Source organism: Bubalus kerabau, chromosome 15 (assembly GCF_029407905.1).
Source record: "Bubalus kerabau isolate K-KA32 ecotype Philippines breed swamp buffalo chromosome 15, PCC_UOA_SB_1v2, whole genome shotgun sequence".
In the NCBI taxonomy this organism is placed as follows: domain Eukaryota; kingdom Metazoa; phylum Chordata; class Mammalia; order Artiodactyla; family Bovidae; genus Bubalus; species Bubalus kerabau.
In genome coordinates, this window is record NC_073638.1 from 17,026,302 (window position 1) to 17,049,133 (window position 22,832).

At 37.9% G+C, this 22,832-nt stretch overlaps 1 protein-coding gene across 5 annotated transcripts in view; it reads left to right on the top strand.

The window, feature by feature from the left end:
• The window catches only part of ELMOD1 (ELMO domain containing 1), an 85,399-nt gene that overhangs the window by 46,992 nt on the left and 15,575 nt on the right, over positions 1 to 22,832 (top strand). For all 5 annotated transcript variants that reach the window (XM_055547778.1, XM_055547780.1, XM_055547781.1 and 2 more), the window contains 2 exons: positions 16,845 to 16,978; positions 20,100 to 20,168. In XM_055547778.1, coding sequence (XP_055403753.1) covers positions 16,845 to 16,978; positions 20,100 to 20,168 — 203 coding nt within the window. The remainder of the gene's footprint in view (positions 1 to 16,844; positions 16,979 to 20,099; positions 20,169 to 22,832) is intronic.

Here is a 22,832-nt window from a genome sequence, read left to right on the forward strand (position 1 = left end):
CTCCTCTGCTTACTTTTAGCTACTTAGTGGCTGATCTTCATCTCTTTGGTTATTTTTTTCCTGTGTTCTGCTAGGGATAGTCAACTTTAATTAAATGAACTCAAAGGTGGGAAATAAGAGGTGATGAAAGAGAAAAGATGTGTTATAGTTAACTCACTGGCCATATGCTCCTGAACAGTTCATTAAAATGACTAAAATGCCCTCTGAATAAATGACATTTGGGTACCTGATATACATCATCTTAGTTGATCTGTTGTATGTGTCCTGGCACACAGGTTTTCAGCAAATATGAGCGAATGAATGAATTATTGAAGTCATAGATACAGATCAAGAACTTTTATGATACGATTTGAGTATGTCAGTGTTATTTTTATAGTCACAGCTATACGAGATAGGCAGGGGGATGATTTTTGTTGTTATTTAGTAGCTAAGTTGTATCTGACTCTTTTGTGACCATGCATACTGTAGCCTGCTAGGCTTCTCTATCCATGGGGTTTCCCAGACAAGAATACTGGAGTGGGTTGCCATTTCCTTCTCTCCAGGGGATCTTCCTAACCCAGGGATCAAAGCTGTGTCTCCTGCATTGGCAGGTGGATTCTTGATGGTCGGTATCTTTTTTTCATCATTAACTTTATTTAAAAAACTTTTTATAGAGGTACTGTTGATGTACAATATTATGTTTCAGGTTATACACAATGAAAGTGAAAGTGAAAGTGGCTTAGCTGTGTCCAACTCTTTGAGACCCCATGGACTATACAGTCCATGGAATTCTCCAGGCCAGAATGCTAGAGTGGGTAGCCTTTCCCTTCTCCAGGGGATCTTCCCCACCCAGGGATTGAACCCAGGTCTCCTGCATTGCAGGAGGATTCTTTACCAACTGAACTATCAGAGACGCCCTAAATAATAATTCATAATTTTCAAAGGTTATACTCCATTTACTTATAAAATATTGGATATATTTCCTGTGCTTTAAAAAATATCCTTATAGCTTATTTTATATATAGTAGTTTGTACCTCTTAATCCCCTACCCTTATCTTGCCCCTCCATGCTTCCGTCTCCCAACCGGTAACCACTAGTTCTCTATATCTATGATACTTGTTTAACGTTTTATTTACTAGTTTATTTTTTTAGGTTCCATATGTAAGTGATATCGTGTAGTATTTTTCTTTCTCTGTTTGATTTATTTCACTTAGCATAATATCCTCCAAGTCCATGGGGCTGAATCCCATTGTATGTATAATATATATACCACATCTTTATCTGTTTATCTGTTGCTGGGCACTTAGTTTGCTTCCATATCCTGGCAACTGTAAATAATGCTGCTTTGAACATTGCAGTACATGTATCTTTTCAAATTAGTGTTTTCAGTTTTTTTGAACATATATCCAGGAGTGGAATTGCAGAGTCATATAGTAGTTCTACTTTTAGTTTTCTGAGAAACTGCCATACTGTTCTCAGTGGATGCACCAATTTATATTACCACCAACAATATACAAAGGTTATCTTTTCTCTACATCCTCACCAGCACTTTTTCCTTGTGTTTTTTTTTTTTTTGATGATCGCCATTTTGACAGGAATGAGGTGATTTCTCATTGTGGTTTTGATTTGCATTTCTCTGAGGATTAATGATGTTGAGCATCTTTTAATGTATCTGTTGGTGAAATATATGCCCTCTTAGAAAAAAAAAGTCTATTCAAATCTTCTGCCTATTTTTAATCATATTTAAAAAAATTTTTATTGCAGTACAGTTGATTTGCAATGTTATGTTAGTTTCTGGGGGCTTCCTAGGTGGCTCGAGTGGTAAAGAGTCCCTCTGCCAATGCAGAATACACAAGAGACAATAGCTTCTGGTGTACAGCAAAGTGATTCAGTTTCATACACACACATATACATATTCTTTTTCGTATTCCTTTTCATTATGGTTTATTACAAAATACTGAACATAGTTCCCTATGCTGTACAGTAGGAATTGTTGTTTATCCATTCTATATTTAATAGTTTGCATGTGCTAATCCCAAATTCCCAATCAATCCCTCCTTACCTACCCTCTTGGCAACCACAGATCTGTTTTCTATGTTCTGAGTCTATTTCTGTTTCATAAATAAGTTCATTTGCATCACACTTTAGATTTCACGTATAAGTGATACCATATGATATTTGTCTTTCTCACTTACTTCCCTTAGTATGATTATCTCTTTGTTGTTGTTCAGTCAGTCAGTCATGTCTGACTCTCTGCGACCCCATGGACTGCAGCATGCCAGGCTTCTCTGTCCTTCACCATCTCCCAGAACTTGCTGAAACTCATGTCCCTTGAGTCAGTGTTGCCATCCAATCATTTCCTCTGTCTTCCCGTTCTCCTCCTGCCTTCAATCTTTCCCAGAATCAGGGTCTTTTCCAATGAGTCATTTCTTCCCATCAGATGGCCAAAGTATTGGAGCTTCCACTTCAGCATCAGTCCTTCCAATGGATATTCATTCAGGACTGATTTCCTTTAGGATTGACTGGTTTGATCTCCTTGCTGTCCAGGTGACTCTCAACAGTCTTCTCCAATACCACAGTTTCTGCAAATGGCATTATTTCATTCTTTTTTTATGGCTGAGTTGTGTTCTATTTTTATCCATTCATCTGTCAATGGACAATTATGTTGCTTCTATATCTGAGCTGTTGTAAATACTGCTGCTATGAACATTGAGGTACAGGTATCTTTTCAGATTATACTTTTGTCCAGATATATGCCCAGGAATGGGATTGCTGGATCAGATGACAGGTCTATTTTTAGTTTGTTGAGGAGACGCCACAGTGTTTTCCACAGTAGCTATACCAGTTTACATTCCCACGAACAGTGTAGGAGGATTCCCTTTCCCCAACACCTCTCCGGTGTTTGCTGTTTGTAGACGTTTAATGATGGGCCATTCTGACCAGAGTGAAGTGATATCTCATTGTGGATTTGATTGGCACTTCTCTAAAAATTAATGATGTTGAGCATTTTTTTCATATGTCTATTGGCCTTCTATATATTTTCCTTGGAGAAATGTCTGTGTAGATCTTCTGCCCATTTTTTGGTTGGGGTTGTTTGTTGTTTTGTTATTGAGTTGCATGAGCAGTTTGTATATTTTGGAAACTGAGCCCTCGTTGGTTGCATTGTTTGCAAACATATTCTCCCAGTCCGTAGATTGTCTTTTCATTCTGTTTATGAATGCCTTGGCTAGGGAAAAGCTTGTAAGTTTGGTTATTCCCTGTTTATTTATTTTTTCTTGTATTTCCATTGCCTGGGGAGGTTACTGGTGCTTTACTTTGTTTATTGAGAGGTTTTTTTTTTTTTTTTTTTGAATTACTGATTCACTTTAATTACTGGCAGTAGAACTGTTTATATTTTCTATTTCTTCCCCATTCAGCCCTAGGAGATTGCACTTTCTAGGAATTTGTCCATTTCTTCTAGGTTGTTCATTTCATTGGCATACAGTTGTTTATAGTAGTCTCCTACAATCCTTTATGGGCTTTCCTGGTTGCTCAAATGGTAAAGAGTCTGCCTGCAGTGCGGGAGACCTGGGTTCGATCCCTGAGTCAGGCAGTCCCTTGGAGAAGGAAATGGCAACCCACTCCAGTATTCTTGCCTGGGAAATCCCATGGACAGAGGAGCCTGGCAGGCTACAGTCCATGGGGTCACCAAGAGTCGGACACGACTGAGTGACTTCGCTTTCTTCATGATCCTGTATGTTCTGTGGTGTCAGTTGTACTTACTTTTTTCCTTGTTGAGTCTAGCTAAAGGTTTATCTATTTTATTTATCTTTTCAAAGAACTAGCTTTTAATTTCATTGATCTTTATATTATTTTCTTTGTCTCTATTTCATTTATTTCTGCTCTGATCTTTATGATTTCTTTACTTCTACTAACGTAGGTTTTTGTTTGTTCTTTTTTTAGTTGCTTTAGATGTAAGATTAGGTCTTTATTTGAGATTTTTCTTGTTTCCTGAGGTAAGGTTGTATTGATATAAACTTCCCTCTTGAAACTACTTTTGCTGCATTCCTGGGTTTCAGATCATTGTGCTTTCATTTGTCTCTAGGTGTTTTTTGATTTTCTCTGATTTCTTCAGTGATCCATTGGTTTTTACTTTTATATTACTGGCCTCCATGTGTTTGTGTTTATTGTAGTTTTTCTTGTAGTTTATTGCTAATCTCGTAGCATTCTGATTAGAAAAGATGCTGGATATGACTTCAATTTTCTTACATTTTTAAGGCTGACCTTGTGGCCTAGCATGTGGTTAATCCTGGAATATGTCCCATCGCTCATGAGAGTAATGTATATTCGGCTGCTTTTGAATGGAATGCTCTATGAATATCAACTAAGTCCATCTGCTCTAATATGTCATTTAAGGCCTATTTCCTTATGATTTTCTGTCTAGATGATATGTTTGTTGATGAAAGCAGAGTGTTAAGCCCCCCACTATGATTTTGCTACTGTTGATTTCTCCCTTTATGGTTGTTAGTATTTGCTTTACATATTGAAGTGCCTCCTATATTGGATGCATACATATTTACAACTGTTATATCTCCTTTTTGTACTGGTCCCTTGATCATTATCGGAGAAGGCAATGGCAACCCACTCCAGTATTCTTGCCTGGAGAATCCCAGGGACTGGAGAGCCTGGTGGGCTGCTGTCTATGGGGTCAGACAGAGTCGGACAGGACTGAAGTGACTTAGCGGCAGCAGCGGCAGCTTGATCATTATGTAGCATCCTTCTTTGTCTCTTATAACAGTCTTTGTTTTAAATTCTATTTTGTCTGATACAAGTATTGCTACTCTAACTTTCCTTTGATTTTCTTTTGCATGGAATACTTTCTTCCAACGCATCACTTTCAGTCTGTATATATCCCTACATCTGAGGTGGGTCTCCTGTAGACAGCATATATGGGGGTCTGTATCCACCCAGCCAGTCTGTGTCTTTTTATTGGCACATTTAACCCATTTACATTTAAGGTAATTATTGATATGTGTATTCCTATATCAGTTTTCTTAATTGTTTTGGGTTTGTTTTTATAGGTCTCTTTTTTCCCTTCCTCTTTTATTTTCTTCTCTTGTGATGACCATCTTTGGTGTTGTGTTTGGGTGTTGTGTTTTCTGTGTGTATCTATTGTAGTTTGGAGGTTTGCTGTTCCCATAAAGTTGTGCTATAACAGTTCATCTATTTACATGGCTTTTTGTCTGTTTGTTTGTTTGGTTTTGTAAATTGCTAGTCTCTTTCCCACCTAGAGAAGTTCCTTTTGTTGCATAGTTGATCGGGTGGTTCTCTTAGCTTTTGCTTGTCTGTGAACCTTTTGATTTCTCCATCAAATCTGAATGAGAGCCTTCTGGGTAGAGTATTCTTGGTTGTCAGTTCTTCCCTTTCATCCCTTTAAATATTTTGTGCCACTCCTTTCTGTCTTGCAGAGTTTTTCCTGAGAAATCAGCTGATAACTTTATGAGAGTCCCCTTGTATGTTATGTGTAGTTGTTCCCTTGTTGCTTTGAAGATTTTATCTTTGTCTTTAATTTTTGTCAGTTTGATTACTCTGTGTCTCAGTGTGTTTCTCCTTGGGTTTGTCCTGCCTCGGACTCTCTTCTATATCTTTGTTAACCATTTCTTGCATCTTCTAAATCTTTGCCTCCATTTTCCCCCAACATCCTGTATCATCTTCACTAGCATTATTCTGAATTCTTTTTCTGAAAGATTGCCTGTCTCTACTTCAGTTAGTTGTTTTTCTGGGATTTCATCTTTTTCTTTCCTCTGGAACATAACCTTCTGCCTTTTCATTTTGTTTAACTTTCTGTGATTGTAGTTTTCTTTCTGGATGCTGCAGGATTTCAGTTCTTTATGCTTCTGTCTGCCCTCTGGTTGACAAGGCAATCTAAGAGGCTTGTGCAAGCTTATCAGTGGGAGGGACTGGTGACTAGTAGAACTGTATCTTTCTCTGGTGGGCAGGACTGTGCTCAGTAAAACTTTAATCTGCTGATGGGTGGGCCTGCACTCCTTTTCTGTCAGTTGTTTGGACTGAGGCAACCCAGCCCTGGAGCCAGAGGCTCTATGGTGGGGCAAATGGTGGCCTCTAAGAGGGCTTACACCAATGAGTATTTCCTAGAACTTCTGCTACCAGTGCCCTTGTACCCACAGTAAACCACAGCCACCCCTACACCTCTTCAGGAGACCCTCCAACACTAGCAGATAGATCTGGTTCTGTCTCCCTTGTTCACTGCTCCTTTTCCCTGGACTCTGATGCGCACAAGACTTTGTGTGTGCACTCTAAGAGTAGAGTCTCTGTTTCCCCTAGTCCTGTGGAAGTCCTGCAGTCAAATCCACATTGGCCTTCAAGGTCAGATTTCCTGAGCAGTCCTATTCCCTTTGCTCTACCCCCAGGTTGGGAAGCCTGACGTGGGACTCAGAACCTTTTGCAACAGTGGGAAAACTTCTGTGGTATAATTGTTCTCCAATTTGTGGGTCACCACTACACTAGTATGGAATTTGATTTTATTGTAATTGTGCCTCTCCTACCATCTCATGTGGCTTCTCCTTTGTCGTTATACATAGGGTGCTTCTTTTGGTGGGTTCCAGCATCTTCCTTTTGATGGTTGCTCAGCATTTAGTTGTGATTTTGGTTCTTTTGCAGAAGGAGGTGAGCACACGTTCTTGTACATCACCATCTTGAAACCATATCCTGCTTTTTTTAAATTTTTATGATCTAGTAGGTTGATTATATTTCCCAAACTTGGAGTAGTGGCTTTTTGTAGGAGATGTCCTATGTGTTCCAGCAGTAAACTTCCCTCTCTTTACCTGAGCTTTATGTTTTAGGGATTCCCCCTGTGAGAACTGCATGGGTTCTTCTGTTGTGATGGGCTGATTATGTGGGCAGTATGGCAGTCACCGATCCCGTTGTTAGTCACCGATCCTGTTGGTTGCCAGACCCTGCTTTGTGTGGGGGCTGCTGCCTGCTGGTCGGTAGGACCAGCTCAGGAGGCAGCTGCTGCAGAATCCTGGGTAGCCTGAGGCCAGTGCTGGCACACTGGTGGGTGGAGTGCAGATCTAGGGATCTGGCTACAGGACCCAGGGGGTCCCGGAGCTGGTGTCAGATTGCTAGTGGATGGAGTCAGTTCCTGATACAGTTGGGTGTAGGGTCTGGAGCATCCCAAAGCTTGTATTGTTAGCCTGCTAATAGCTGGGGCCAGCGCCTAGCTGGTCCCAGTGCAGGGCCTGGCCTACTGGTAGATAGGCCATGTATGTAGGCTTGTGACTGTTATCTGCTCCCTGGTGGGTGAGGCTGCTCTAGAGGCTAGAAAAGGTTCCCTAGAGAGCAGGGCCAGAACCCAGGTGATTCTTAGACTGATGTCCGCCTGGTAATTGATGGAGCTGGATTCTTGGTTCTCTGATTGGAAGGGCCATATTCCAGAAGCAACTCTGGGTTTAAAATGTCATAAGGTCACCTAGTCTGCTGGTGGGTGGGGCTCTGTCCCCATCCAGTTAGTTGCTTGGCCTGAGATGTCCAAGTGCTGGTGCCTACAGTGTTTTGGGCCAGAGCAGGGCTGGGTCCTGGGTCTACAATGGTGCTTGCCAGTACCATTGTCCATGTGGTAGAATGAACTCCTCAAAATGGTAGCCATAGTGTTCTCAGGGTGAGCTGCAGTTGCCTTCTGCCGCCCTAGAAGACTCTGCAAGATCAGCAGGTAGGTCTGACCCAGGTGCCTATCAAATTAATGCTTATTCCCTCAGGCCCACTGCATGTGAGATTTTGTGTGTGCCCTTTAAGGGTGAAGTCTCTATTTCCCCCAGCCCTTTGGTAATTTAGAAAGAAAAACCCCACTGACTCTCAAAGTCAGATACTCTGGGGGCTCATCTTCCCAGCACAAGACCCCCAGGCTGGGGAGTCTGATGTGAGACTTAGACCTCTCACTCCTTGGAGGGAACCTCTGCATTTCTAATTATTCTCCCATTTGTGGATCACCCACCTGGAGTGTGGGACATGACTATATTTCAACTCCACCCCTCCTACCTGTCTTGTTATTCCTTCTGTTAATCTTCAGTTGTAGAAGATTTTTTTTCTGGTAGATTTTGGTCTTTTTCATTGATGATTATTCTGTAAATAGTTGTGATTTTGATGTGCCTGTAGTAGGAAGTGAGCTCAGAATCTTTCTACTTTGCCATCTTGCCCAATCTTGGTTTTCATTACTTCAGAGATAAGCAAACTAAAGTATGTTAGTCAAGTCTCCGATTCACACAGCTAGTGAATTACAAAGCTATGGCTGTCTCCCTCTATAATAGGCACCTTGAGGAAAGACATATTTTCTACCCTGAAATGGCTTGTAATCTAATTTGGGAGGTGCTCTACATCTTCAAAAGACACTAAATCTTATCCATAGAGTGTCTCTAAGTTCAGTTCAGTTCAGTCACTCAGTCGTGTCCGACTCTTTGTGACCCCGTGAATCGCAGCACACCAGGCCTCCCTGTCCATCACCATCTCCCAGAGTTCACTCAGACTCACATCCATCGAGTCAGTGATGCCATCTAGCCATCTCATCCTCTGTCGTCGCCTTCTTCTCCTGCCCCCAATCCCTCCCAGCATCGGAGTCTTTTCCAATGAGTCAACTCTTCGCATGAGGTAGCTAAAGTACTGGAGTTTCAGCTTTAGCATCATTCCTTCCAAAGAAATCCCAGGGCTGATCTCCTTCAGAATGGACTTGTTGGATCTCCTTGCAGCCCAAGGGACTCACAAGAGTCTTCTCCAACACCACAGTTCAAAAGCATCAATTCTTCAGCACTCAGCTTTCTTCACAGTCCAGCTCTCACGTGTCTCTAAAATACCTCTCAAATGAGTCCTGTTCCCACTGCCTTATTTTAGCCATCATTTCCAACTTGAGCTATTAGAATAGCCTTTTAATTCTGCCACTAACCATTAGCCTTCTCCCTTCCATCTTCTAAAATACCACTGGAGGGATTATTTTCATTGTATTCTCCAATTACAAACTTCAGGTTTTCGGTGTCTGGTAGAAGAAAACCAGAATGCATCTTCACATGCATTTTGGACCCTTTCCAGTTTATTTCTTTAAGCTATTTCTCCTTTATCCTATTATGTACAGCTCCCCCATACTCTGTCATTCACCATGACCCAGATTAAGCCATTCCATCCAACTGTGGTACCATGTTACCCATTACTCTCAGAGTAGAATCTGGCTCATTTTTTTAAAATGTTGTTCATTGAGTTTTGAAATCTTCTCTAGCAAGTTTAGGCATAGGATCTTTATTGTCTTCTTCAGTTAATTAAAATTCCATAGCTGATAATAATAAAATCAATAATAAGATGTTCCTTGAGTGTTTAATATGTGTCAATTGTTAAAGTAAAGGTTTTATAGCATTATTCCATCTAATTGTCACAATAACCAATATTGGTATTATCCTCATTTTGCAGATGAAGAAAATTGATATTATTCTCATTTTTCACATAGTTAGAAAGGGCTTTTAATTCCTGCGCTAGGCTCTCTCTCAAGGGAGAAACTATGTCTTGTTCACATTTGTTATTTCCAGTGGCTGGCCTATGGTTTATGTTTAACTTATTGAGCTTAGGTTTCTTCATCTTTAAGATGGATAATAATATCATTATTATCTACTTCACAAAATTGTTTAGAGCTAAAGTAAGCACACCAAAACTTGCAGGTCAAAATCTGGCCTGCCACCCATTTTTCTAAGTAAGGTTTTATAGGAACCCATCCATGCTCATTCATTGATGTGTTGTCTATGGCTGCTTTTGTATCCCGTTGAAAAAATCAAGTAGTTGTGGCAGTGAACTTATGGCCAACAAAGTCTTAAGATATTTGCTGTCTAACCCTTTGCAGACAAAATTTGCTGACCCTTGGTTTAGAGGCTTGAGTGATATACTGCCAAATTATTTAATTGCTTTCATTTATATAAACATGCTGCTGCTAAGTCGCTTCAGTCGTGTCCGACTCTGTGCGACCCCATAGACGGCAGCCCATCAGGCTCCACTGTCCCTGGGATTCTCCAGGCAAGAACATTGGAGTGGGCTGCCATTTCCTTCTCCAATGCATGAAAGCGAAAAGTGAAAGTGAAGTCACTCAGTCGTGTCCGACTCTTCGCGACCCCATGGACTGCAGCCTACCAAGCTCCTCCGTCCATGGGATTTTCCAGGCAAGAGTACTGGAGTGGGGTGCCATTGCCTTCTCCATATAAACATAGGAGACCATAGGAGACCATTATCAGTGTTTCTCCTTATAAACTATGAAAAAGAAATCTGAGGCTTCCCTGGTGGCTCAGCAAAGAATCTGTCTGCCAGTGCAGGAGACACAGGTTCCATCCCTGGCCCAGAAAGATGCCACATGTCACAGATCAACTAAGCCCAGGCACCACAACTACTAAGCCCATGTGCTGCAGCTATTGAAGCCCATGTTTCTAGAGCCTCCACTCTGTAACAAGAGAAGTGACTGCAATGAGGAGCCCATGTACTGCAACTAGAGAATGGCCCCTGCTCACCACAACTAGAGGAAGAGCCCAGCAATGAAGTCCCAGAACAGCCAAATAAATAAAATTATTTTAAAAACCCAAAATTATAAAATTATTTTAAAAAGAAAAGAAAAAAAAAACCTTGATTTTTATGGTTGTTTAAATGTAGGCTGGGATAAAACTGATTAACATCACTTTACATTGATGTAGCATTGTCCATATGCGTTACTCAAATGGGCATTCTTATTAAGTGTTTTCTAACCAAGTTAATAGTAAAGGCAAAAATTTAGGTGGATTTATGTACTTAATAGGAAAAATATAACCCAAAATTAAAAGGTGTGATCATAGAGCTTCTTCTTCAGTGGAAAAATAGACAAATGCCCTTGCTCTTTCTGTTCTGTGGCAGACCAGAGACAGGGCAGAAGTGTTCAAATATGCTTGTGATAAAGTCTGAATGCAGAGGAGAGAATTAAACAGAGCACAGGATGATGGACTGACTCAGCAAGCAGCTTTCACATCTCTAGCTTGTCATCTGCATAAGAATGACCCTTCTAACCCTTGTCTCCTGCAGTTGGCAGGTGGCTTTGTAATAATTCTACTCCCAGTAGTACAGCCTTAGATGGCTAGACTCATCAAAGCCCCCCACCAGAGGCCCACCACCTTAGTTAAGATTTCAGTCAGCTTCCAGGTGCAAGAAATGACCTTACCTTTCAGAGCTACCCTGCTGCCTCCTGTTATTTTTCTGGGAAGAGCCTATCAGAGGAGAATCCAGTAGGCAGTTACTCAAGCATTCTTACAGGAAATGTACAATCAGTAGCACTTCATGTAAGTGGTTTAGCATAATTGACTTTCATTTTCCATGAAAGTGACACGTTAAGAAATTAAAAACACTTTTTAGCCATTAATCTAGTCTGTTGTGATACACTGAATTATTAAAATGGAATTTCTTTTTTAAATTTATTTTTAAAACATTTTATCATTCAAAGCTTTTACTTTCCCAAACCAAGTATTCTCCGAATGAAGGAAGTTTATCCTTTAACTATAGAAATGAAATGCTTGCTGTTGGCATTTTATTCCACTCACTTGATCAAACCAGGTATTTTTAAACTGTGTAGGGCCTTGAGATTATTTCCAGATATTGTTCAAGTGAATATGATGAGCTTTACAATCTGTTTTTGTTTGGTTGGTTTTCATTGTGGCAGTAACCAAATCAATTCCCAGAGGATTTTTTTTTAAGGAGATCTTTTCTCTCAGTTTTTTGTACTCTTCCAGTGAATTACAACATTTTGTCTTTGGATGAATAAAGAGCACTGACAAATTCTTATATGGGCAATATAAAAATAGATTTCTGGGACTTCCCTGGCAGCTCAATAGTAGAGAATCCACCTGCCAATGCAGGAGACACTGGTTTGATCCCTGACTTGTGAAAATCACACATATGTCAGAGCAGCTAAGCCTGTTTGCCACAACTATTGAGCCTGTGCTCTAGAGCCCAGGAGTGGCAACTGCTGAGCCCACGTGCTGAAACTACTGAAGCAGTAGAGCCCACGCTTCATAAAAAGAGAAGCCACTGCAATGAAAAGCCTATGCATTGCAACTAGAGAGTAGCCCTGCTTGCCACAACTAGAGAAAAGCCTGCCGAGCAATGGAGAACCAGCACAGCCAAAACTAACTAAATTTTTTTTTTAAAAAGAGATTTCTTATATCAGTTTGATATTTTATTTTCAAGCATGATAGATATATTTTCCTTTCTCTGAAATTTTTTTCTCACCCTTTAGATTGAATTTACCTGTTGTGCTAAAACATAAAATATTGTATTATTTGAATAATAAGTAATTTTGCATTCATGCCTAAAAGAACTTTGATGAATTACAACTCTTTTTATTAGTATTTCCTGTCATTGGACTTTGCTTTATACTATGTCAGATGTGACATATACAGTTCCCTTTAAGCTTTAAAATCCATATAACATAGAATTAGCAATTTAAAAGGTGAATTATGTCTTAAATAGGAACAAGAAATTTTATATTTCTGTTTATACTTGTCTACAATGAAGATATAACATGAAATATTATTAATAGCCTAAAAAGTAAATTTAGCCTAAAAGTAAATTTACATACCCATCTTCATTTACTAGAAAGAACTAATATTTTGAACATTACATGTTTATACAGTTGTGGGTCTCAGTCTTTCTCACTCTCTCAAGTAATAATACATTCTGAGTTTATTTTTCTATAGGAAGTTTAAAAAGTACAACCAGTTTCTTAAGCAGTGAAGAGCATAATGTCTAGAATTTATATCTGTCCAGTAAAATGCAATTGATCATAAATTATTTTAGGTAACTCTTAACAATGATAATATCTTTTTGAGGTTTATTCATGAACGTTATTGATCTTTCTTTTTTATTTTTTCTTGTTGCTCAGTCTCTTACTCATGTCTGACTTTTTATGACCCCATGGACTGCAGCATGCCAAGCTTCCCTGTCCTTCACTATCTCCCAGAGTTTGCTCAAATGCATGTCCATTGAGTTGATGATGCCATCCAACCATCTCATCCTCTGTCACCCTTTTCTCCTGCCCTCAATCTTTCCCAGCATCAAGGTCTTTTTCAATGAATCGACTCTTGCAATCAGGTGGCCAAAGTATTGGAGCTTCAGCTTCAGCATCAGTCCTTCCAGTGAATATTCAGACTTGATTTCCTTTAGGATTGACTGGTTTAATCCCCTTGCTGTCCAAGGGACTCTCAAGAATCTTCTTTAGGACTACAGTCCAAAAGCATGAATTCTTCGGTGCTCAGCCTTCTTTCTGGTCCAGCTCTCACATCTGAACATGACTACTGGAAAAACCATAGCTTTGGCTAGATGGATCTTTGTCAATGAAGTGATGTCTCTGTTTTTTAATATGCTGTCTAGGTTCGTCATAGCTTTTCTTCCAAGGAGCAAGCATCTTTTAATTTCATGCTGCAGTCACAGTCCACAGTGATTTTGGAGCCCAAGAAAATAAAATCTGTCACTATTTTCACTTTTTCCCCCATCTATTTGCCATGAAGTGATGGGAACGGATTCTATGATCTTAGTTTTTTGAATGTTGAGTTAAGCCAGTTTTTTCACTCTCCTCATTCACCTTCATCAAGAGACTCTTTTGTTCTTCTTTGCTTTCTGCCATAAAGGTTGTATCATCTGCATATCTGAGGTTATTGATATTTCTCCCAGCAAACTTGATTCCAGCTTGAGCTTCATCCAGCCCAGCATTTCGCATGATGTTCTCTATATACAAGTTAAATAAGCAGGGTGACAATATATTTTTATTTTTAATTGAAGTGTAATTGCTTTACAGTGTTGTACAACCACATGAAATAGCACTAAATGTACACATATCCTCTCTCTGTCGAGCTTCCCCACCACCGTCATACCCCTCTAGGTCATCACAGAGCACCATGCTGAGCTCCCTGTGTTCTATAGCAACTTCCCACTAGCTATGTGTGTTACACATGGAAGTATATATATTTCAGTGCTTCTCTCTCAATCCATACCACCCTCTCCTTCCTCAGCTGTGTCCACAAGCCCATTCTCTACTTCTGTGTCTCTGTTCTTGCCCTGTAAATAGGTTCATCAGTACCATTTTTCTAGATTCCATGTATATGTATTAATATATGATATTTGTTTTCCACATTCTGACCTACTTCACTTTGTATAACAGGCTCTAGGTTCATCCACCTCACTACAACTGACCCAAGTTCATTCTTTTTATGGCTGAGCAATATTCCATTGTATAGATTGTACCACAATTTCTTTATCCATTTTCTGTCCATGAACATCTAAGTTGCTTCCATGTCCTACTTATTGTAAATAGTGCTGCAGTGAACATTGGGGTACATGCATCTTTTTGAATTATAGTTTTCTCAGAGTAAATGCCAGGTATTGGGATTTCTGGTTCATATGGTAGTTTTATTCCTAGTTTTTTGAGTAATCTCCATTCTGTTATCCATAGTGACTGTATCCATTTACATTCCTACCAACAATGCAAGAGGGTTCCTTTTTTCTATATTCTCTCTCGTGTTTTACTGTTTGTAGACTTTGTGATGATGACCATTCTAATGGGTGTGAGGTGATACCTCATGGTGGTTTTGATTTGCGTTTCTCTAATAATGAGCGTATTGAGCATTTTTTCATGTGTTTGTTGACCATTTTGTATGTCTTCTTTGGAGGAATGTCTGTTTAGGTCTTCTGCCCATTTTTTGATTGAGTTGTTTTTCTGATATTGTGTTGCATAAACTGCTTGTATAGTTTGGAGACTGATCTTTTGTCAGTTGTTTCACTTGCAATTATTTTCTCCCATTTTGAAGATTGTCTTTTCATTTGTTTATAGTTTTCTTTGCTTTGCCAAACCTTTTAAGTTTAATTAGGTCCTGCTAGTTTATTTTTGTTTTTGTTTCCATTACCCTAGGACGTGGGTCAAAAGGATCTTGCTGTGAATTGTGTCAAAGAGTGTCCTGCCTATGTTTTCCTCTTAAGAGTTTTGAGTTTCTGGCCTTATATTTAAGGCTTTAACCCATTTTGAGTTTATTTTTGTGTATGGTGTTAGAAGGTGTTCTAGTTTCATTCTTTTACATGTAGCTGTCCCATTTTCCGAGCACCACTTATTGAAGAGGCTGTCTTTTCTCCATTGTATATTCTTGCATCCTTTGTCAAAGCTAAGGTGCCCATATGTGGGTTTATCTCTGGGCTTTCTATCTTATTTCCTTCATCTGTATGCCTGTTTTTGTGCCAGTACAATATGCCTTGATGACTAGCTTTGTAGTATAGTCTGAATTCAGGAAGGTTGATTTCTCTAGCTCTATTTTTCTTTCTCAGGGTTTCTTTGGCTGTTCAGGATCTTTTGTGTTTCCATACAAATAGAGAAATTTTTTGATCTAGTTCTGTGAAAAAATGCCGTTAGTAATTTGATAGGGATTCCATTGAATCTGTAGATTGCTTTGGGTAGTATAGTCATTTTCACATATTGATTCTTCTAATCCAAGAACATCTTTCTTTATTCAACTATATGATGCTTATTTATTCTTGTCCCTGTTATCGATGAGAAATGAAACTCAAGTCAGTTCACTTTCTTTTTGTTAACAGTGCTGCTAATAGTTTTGCTATAAAGTTAGCTAATCATTTCTGAGGACTTGAGTAATGCATGACCTCAAAATTATTCCTTTTCTTCCCTTCCCTTTATTCTCTTACATGTTTTTGAAGATTCCAAAACACTTTTGTAGAAGATTTTGTGTATGTCACTTCATGGGAAATAGATGGGGAAACAGTGGAAACAGTGGCAGACTTTCTTTATTTTGGCTCCAAAATCACTGCAGATGGTGACTGCAGCCATGAAATTAAAAGACACTTACTCCTTGGGAGGAAAGTTATGACCAACCTAGATAGCATATTCAAAAGCAGAGACATTACTTTGCCAACAGAGGTCCATCTAGTCAAGGCTATGGTTTTTCCAGTGATCATGTATGGATATGAGAGTTGGACTGTGAAGAAAGCTGAGCACTGAAGAATTGATGCTTTTGAACTGTGGTGTTGGAGAAGACTCTTGAGAGTCCCTTGGACTGCAAGGAGATCCAACCAGTCCATTCTAAAGGAGATCGGTCCTGGGTGTTCTTTGGAAGGAATGATGCTGATGCTGAAACTCCAGTACTTTGGCCACCTCATGCGAAGAGTTGACTCATTGGAAAAGACTCTGATGCTGGGAGGGATTGGGGGCAGGAGGAGAAGGGGATGACAGAGGATGAAATGGCTAGATGGCATCACTGACTCGATGGACGTGAGTTGGAGTGAACTCCGGGAGTTGGTGATGGACAGGGAGGCCTGGCGTGCTGCGATTCCTGGGGTCGCAAAGAGTCGGACACGACTGAGCGACTGAACTGAACTGAACTGATACACACATATACACATAAACCTATCACTGACTAGGAACTAAAACAGAAAGATTAAAAACACTAAAATATACACAAGTATACATTCCATTGCCTGCAGAGCAATGACATCATCACATGTCATTCAGCCTCTGGAAAATTCCACTGTATATTTATGAGAAGATGAGAGTGAAAAGACAACTGACCTCTTAGTTCTATTACAAAATAAGTTTTGCTTCCCAGGCTTCCTGGAAATGTCTTAGGCTCCCTCAAGGAGTCTTTCAGTCATACTTTGAGAGCTATTGTCATAGATAATTGAAAGATAATCAGATCTGCAATTGTAATATACTTGCATATATTCAGATTTCCAAAGTTCTTCTTAATAGTGTAGTTTACTAAATTTTAGCCAGTAAGAAATAGTATTATATGTGTGTATATTAACAAGCTAATTTTTTCCTTGTCTTCAGTTATGGAAATTCTTGAAGCCCAATACTCCACTGGAATCCCGGATTTCTAAGCAATGGTGTGAAATTGGTTTCCAAGGTGATGATCCTAAAACAGATTTCCGAGGAATGGGACTTTTGGGACTGTACAATTTGCAGTAAGTAAAATGAAGAATGGTTGAGCTTTAAAGTGATATCTGGCCTCCTTATATAGAAATGTCAAAATTGAGTTATTAGTCCTAGAAGCTACTTCCCAGAAGACTCCAAGTAAACATTCAAGTCCTCTGACTTCAACTCAGGTTCATAAAATTTAAAAAACTACTACCATCTTCCTTTTATCTGGCAAACTTCATGCATTCTTTTAAACAAGTTTCAAATTTATTTTAATTATTTTATTATGAAAAATTTCAGTTGTATACAAAAACAGAGGGAAGATTATAAAGAATCCCCTTTATACTGATCATCCAGATTTAGTAATTATTGACATTTTGAAATACTTGCAGCACTTTGTATTTGGTAGAATTATGTTAATGAAAATCTTATACTGTTTGTAGTTTCAGTCTCATATGTCAATATGTAGCTTTAGAAGACATGAATATTACCTTACATTAACCCCAATGACATTATTACACCTAACAAAATTAACAATGATTCCTTGGTATTATCTATATCCTGACCATATTCAAATTTCCTAGTTCTCTCAAAAATGTCTTTTATAGCTGGTTTGTCATAATCCAGTTCCATGTAAGATCTTTGCATTGCACTTAATGATTATCTCTCTGGTCTTTTTTAGTTCAAGCAATTTCTCCCCCTCTATCCTCTCCTTTTGTACCCCCAATCATGTCATTAAACTCATGCAAGAATCTAGGTCAACTTTCCAGTACTATAAAATGTCCCACAGTTTATATTTGTCTGTTTGCATCTGTACCCATCCCGGTATTTCTTGAAAATAAGAGATATTCGGAAACACTTGAATAGGTTCATGTTGAGAGTGTCGCATCCCCACTCTCAGTTTTATGCTGAGATGAATCAGAGGAATCACAGCCTGATGGCTCTGTTGCCATCTAGCCGTTTAACCATTTCCTCCAGTGATCATCACTGAACGAATTAATTGTACATAGAATGCTTCTCTAATTTTGTTATTCTTCCCACAGTTTTTGGCTGGAATTCTGTAAAGACAGTTTCTTTTATTAAATATGGTTGTTTGGTTTCTCTAAAATAGAGGCAGGCTAGCTGCTCAAGTAAATAAGTTACCAATTTTCAGAGGGAGGAATTGGTGCCTTAGTTCCTTTGTTAGTGATCAAACTTTTTTTTTTCTTGGCTTTATCTCTATATTTTTAAATTATCATTTTAACTCCTGGTTTTTGTATGTTTATGTGATTTAATAATTGTCCTCATTACTTTTTTCATACTTAAATTAGGTCATTTGTAGCCGTTCATTTTCAAGAAAAAGGAGTCCTTGTAGGTTGTTCCTAGGAAGGGTAGTGATATGTTTTTAAAAGAAAAAAACTGACATTTTTAATAACACCCATTTTCCCCCTAGATCTTTGCTTTTATTTTAAATTTAAGAAGTTTAATAATGACCCATGCCTTTTTTTAAGATGGTAAATATTTTATACAATTTTAAAGGTCACATTCAATTTACAGTTATTAGAAAATTTTGCTTCCATTCCCCATGTTTTAAAATACATCCTTATAGCTTGTCTTACACCCAACAGTTTGTATCTCTTACTCCTTTAGCCCGATTTTGTCCCTCCTCCCTCTCTCCACTGGTAACCACTAGTTTGTTCTTTGTGTGAATAGTCACCCATTCTTTTATGAAGTGTTTTAAATGTTACATTATTATGTAATGTGTGAATGAATAGAAAAGTAAAGGTGGGGTTGCAAATAAGTATGTAAAGGATGAGCTTTTGATAAGTACAGCTGGGACAGTTGACATTCTATTTGAAAAATAAATATCTACCTTGCCTCAGTTTACAAGTTGATTGTCAAAAACAACTATTTACAACTTTTAGGAGAAAAATCTTTGAAATATGTGAGTAAAGAGGGATCTCTTAAAGACAAAATCCAAAAAAGCACAGCTGTAAAAGAGAAATCAATGGATCTCAGACGTTAAAAGTGAAACTTTCTGTAAGATAAGCCACCATAGACAAAATGAAAACCAAGATTGACATTCATATACATGATAAAGGATCCATCTCCAGTATATTAGGCTCTGAGGGTTTATTTGTCTTATTTATTTGAATGTATTTTTGGATATACTGGACCAAGAAATAGTAACAGATAGGCTATAAAAGAAGAAACCTAGATGATCAACAAAAGTATGAAGAGACTCAATTGAGGGTTTATTCATCTTATTTATTTGAACGCATTTTTAGATATACTGGACCAAGAAATAGTAATAGATAGGCTATAAAAGAAGAAACCTAGATGATCAACAAAAGCATGAAGAGACTCAATTTCATTAATAATCACAGATATGTTTATGAAATTTGCTGACTATCTTTGAACTTTTTGTAAGAAAATTTAAGAGCTTGTTTTATCCTTTAGATATATTCAGGAAATTATATACACATCAAATCAAATAATATATGCTATACTTAATTGTATTTTATAATTGTCTTTATGAAGTAACTTTTATGATATATTTTTGAGGGTATGTAAGCTTTTTGTATTTGTTAGGAAATTCATTGCCCCTTTTCCCCCAAAACAGAATTTTAACATCTCTATGCTCTGTAAGATATTTTCATCCAAAATTTACCCCAAGAATATTCTCCAAGAAAATACATTGAACCTCATCTAGTCTCATCCTTTCTCTGCTGTTTGGCTGTCAGAACCTCTCACCATGTTGCCTTCATCCAGGCCTTTTCTGCCTTCTGAGGGGCCTCATCCTGCCTTCCTATTAAGAATCTGTAACCCTCTTCTGTAAAGCAATTGTCCTTCAATTAAAAAATAAATTAAAAGCAAACAAACAAAAGAATCTATAACTCTCATTAAGAATATCTTTGGCTCCCTGGGGAATGGTAAAGTTCATAATTAAATGTTCAGACCTACTGGAATCATTCCTAAAACTTTGTGGGTTTTACAACTACCCTATTAGATTCTCATTGTATTTAGAAAATTCTGTTATGAAAAGCTGTTCATTCTCTGGAGGAGCTGAAACAAGTGATATCACTTATGTTGGTATCCATCTCTGAATCCGAAATGACCTCAAATTGGATTGAAATGAATGTATTCATAAGGTCTGGAGTTATGGTTTTCTTTTCCCTCCAACTGCAGGTATTTTGCAGAAAGAGATGCTGCAGCAGCTCAGCAGGTCCTCTCTGATTCTCTTCACCCCAAATGCAGGTAATCATTAAAAATAAAAGGTGAATTAGGTTTTGTAGATTAGGTAGAATTAACTTCATCTCCTATATGGCTCTATTGATGAGATTCTCAAGAGTCAACCCACCAAAAGTGAGGCTTAAAGCTCTTTTAAACAAGCACTTTTGACAAATGCTGAATAGGAAAGTTAAAATGTCAGACTTGTTACAGGTTTTAGGGTGTAGAGTGGCACAGTTCAAGTGAAATATGTATTTACCTGAAGGGATTAGTAGTACCCCTGGTGTCTGGGAAGACTGAGTAGTAGATGGGCATAGAGGAAGGAGAAAGTAGAGTATGAAAGAGGTGAAACACAAGAGACCACAGAGGGGGAACAGAGGGAAGAATGGAAGTCTTGAAGTCAGAGACCAAGTGAGAACGTCTGAAATTGCTGAGGCTCTTTTATTTTCTTAATAAAATTCCAGATTGTAAATTGTGTTTTCATTTAACTTTCTAAATTTTTTTAACCGATTGCATTAAGGGATATCACTAAAGAGGAAATAAGGTATTTTTCTTTGCTTTTGCTTTTTCTCACTTTTATTTTAGGCTAAATATGGGTAAGAATTTTTCAAGAAATATAAATTCATGAAAAATTTCTAAAAGCAAACATTTCCCGACATTCTATATAATATAGTTTGTTACATTTGGCCTGCGTTTTGGTAAAGGAAAAATCAGATTAGACTGACCTGATAGAAAATGTCAGAGTCTTTCTACAACCGTGTCTATTGAAAAAACATTTTGAAATGTCACCTAAGGCTGAACACATTACCACATATCTCTGATCCCATCTACTCCAAGAGATGGACATTTTATTTGGGAATTTTGTTGCGCAAAGAATATTAACTCTTCTATTAATGTATTTCTAATTGTATTATTATGAAGAGTATATACATGCTTTAGTCACTCTCATTATAAGGAGTTCTTCTATTATGTATTCATATTTTTGTATCACTTTTTGCTCCTCAGCATGAACAGAGTCCTTGTTAGTGTTCATGATTACTAAATAAGTCCCAAATTTTATCATACCACTCTCAGAATCTATGAGTGGTATAGATTGACTTTGGGGCTCCTCTCTTATCTTATACTGACTGTAGCTTCAATGGCTAAGATTCATTAAATTATACTATACTTCCCAAATTTATAATTATAATCTTTTATAAGGTTAAATTTTCATTTTGTTTATCTTTTATTTACTTTGAGAAAAACACTAAGATCCCTTAACTCTTTCTTCATACATTGCGTGGCTAAAATCAAGCTATTTTATTTTTTTAACTACATTGAATTACTTGTTTCTGTTAATGTAGAGATTCTGAGCTCTCTATAATTAAAATTGGCTGAGGAGTCTGTGTGCACTGTAATTCTGTGGACAAGCATTAAGTAGAAGACATGAATCCTTCATGGTCCTTGGGAAGTGGCAATATGCTTAAAATATTTGTTAATAAACTATTGGAGAGGGATTAATTTTGTCTATGAACCATTCTGAAAGAAAAGCTTTATAATTTTATATCCTGTGTTGGCCATCAGAGAGGAAGTATTAAGGGTTTGTGTGTTTACGCTTAAGAAGAGACTAGAATGTGTGGGGTGGAGGGGCATGCAAATCCTTTGTCCCTCAAGCTACAAATAAAATTGACTAGATGAAGTTCAACTATTAACCACTTCAAATTGATGGTAAATGTCATTTAATGCAAATCAGAATGTCTTGAAATCACCACTGTCCTTCACCAGTATCTGAAAGAAATATTTATTAACCCATTGTGATATCACCCTAGATTCTTTCAGACCCTGAATATTTCAGGTGCTGAACAGGGAGAAGCCAGTAAATACTAAGGAAGGTTTTCCCTGTATACCCTTCAGCAAGCATTATACATTGTTGCTCTTGGGAAGATCTATCCTGAAGTAACTTGAGGGATAAAAGTAGATTGGAGTTTAAGAGGAGAATTTTGACAGTTTGTTTTTGTGCTTGTTTGTGGTGTGTATGTTTCCTGAAGAGAGGAATTCCTTCTGTTTGGGCTCAGACATCCTATAGAGTATCATTACTTAAAAGTATTGAAATGAGTGGAGGTCATTTGGCCTTTTCTTACATTTCCAATGCAGATAGATTTAATTTAACAAAATACAGAGACACTATGAATTTATAAAGCTTTGTTGAAAAGAGCTGCTTATAAATTTGTTTATACAAAATTTCTTAAATTTCACACCTAACTCTTTTTAGTTTGGGTATGAGTTGTTTAAGATAAAAAATCTCCTGATGCCTCTTTGGCTGATAATTGGCAGTTACACTTTAAAAAGAAGTGGCTTATTTTAACATGAATTAAAGACAGTTACTTTGAAGTAGAGCCAGTCATTTATAGAGTAGAAAGTACTTAGAGTAAAACACCAATTTTGCATCATGTTTTTGTGGGCTTGTGCTGTGTATAAAATGTGTGTCTTTTGATGTAGTGTTTGCATTGTTTTATGAAGAACTCTCTCTTACTTAGATGGAAGCTAAATGTTTGTAATAACTCTAGTTTGAAAATTGTATTTAGTTCCAAGAACGACAATTTTTAGTGTAAAACACTGAATGAAGGTCACATTGGCCACAAAGAAGAGTCCAAGGTGGTTCCTGCCTACAAGATGTTGGCAGTATGGAAGTGGGTGAGAAGGGGCATAAGA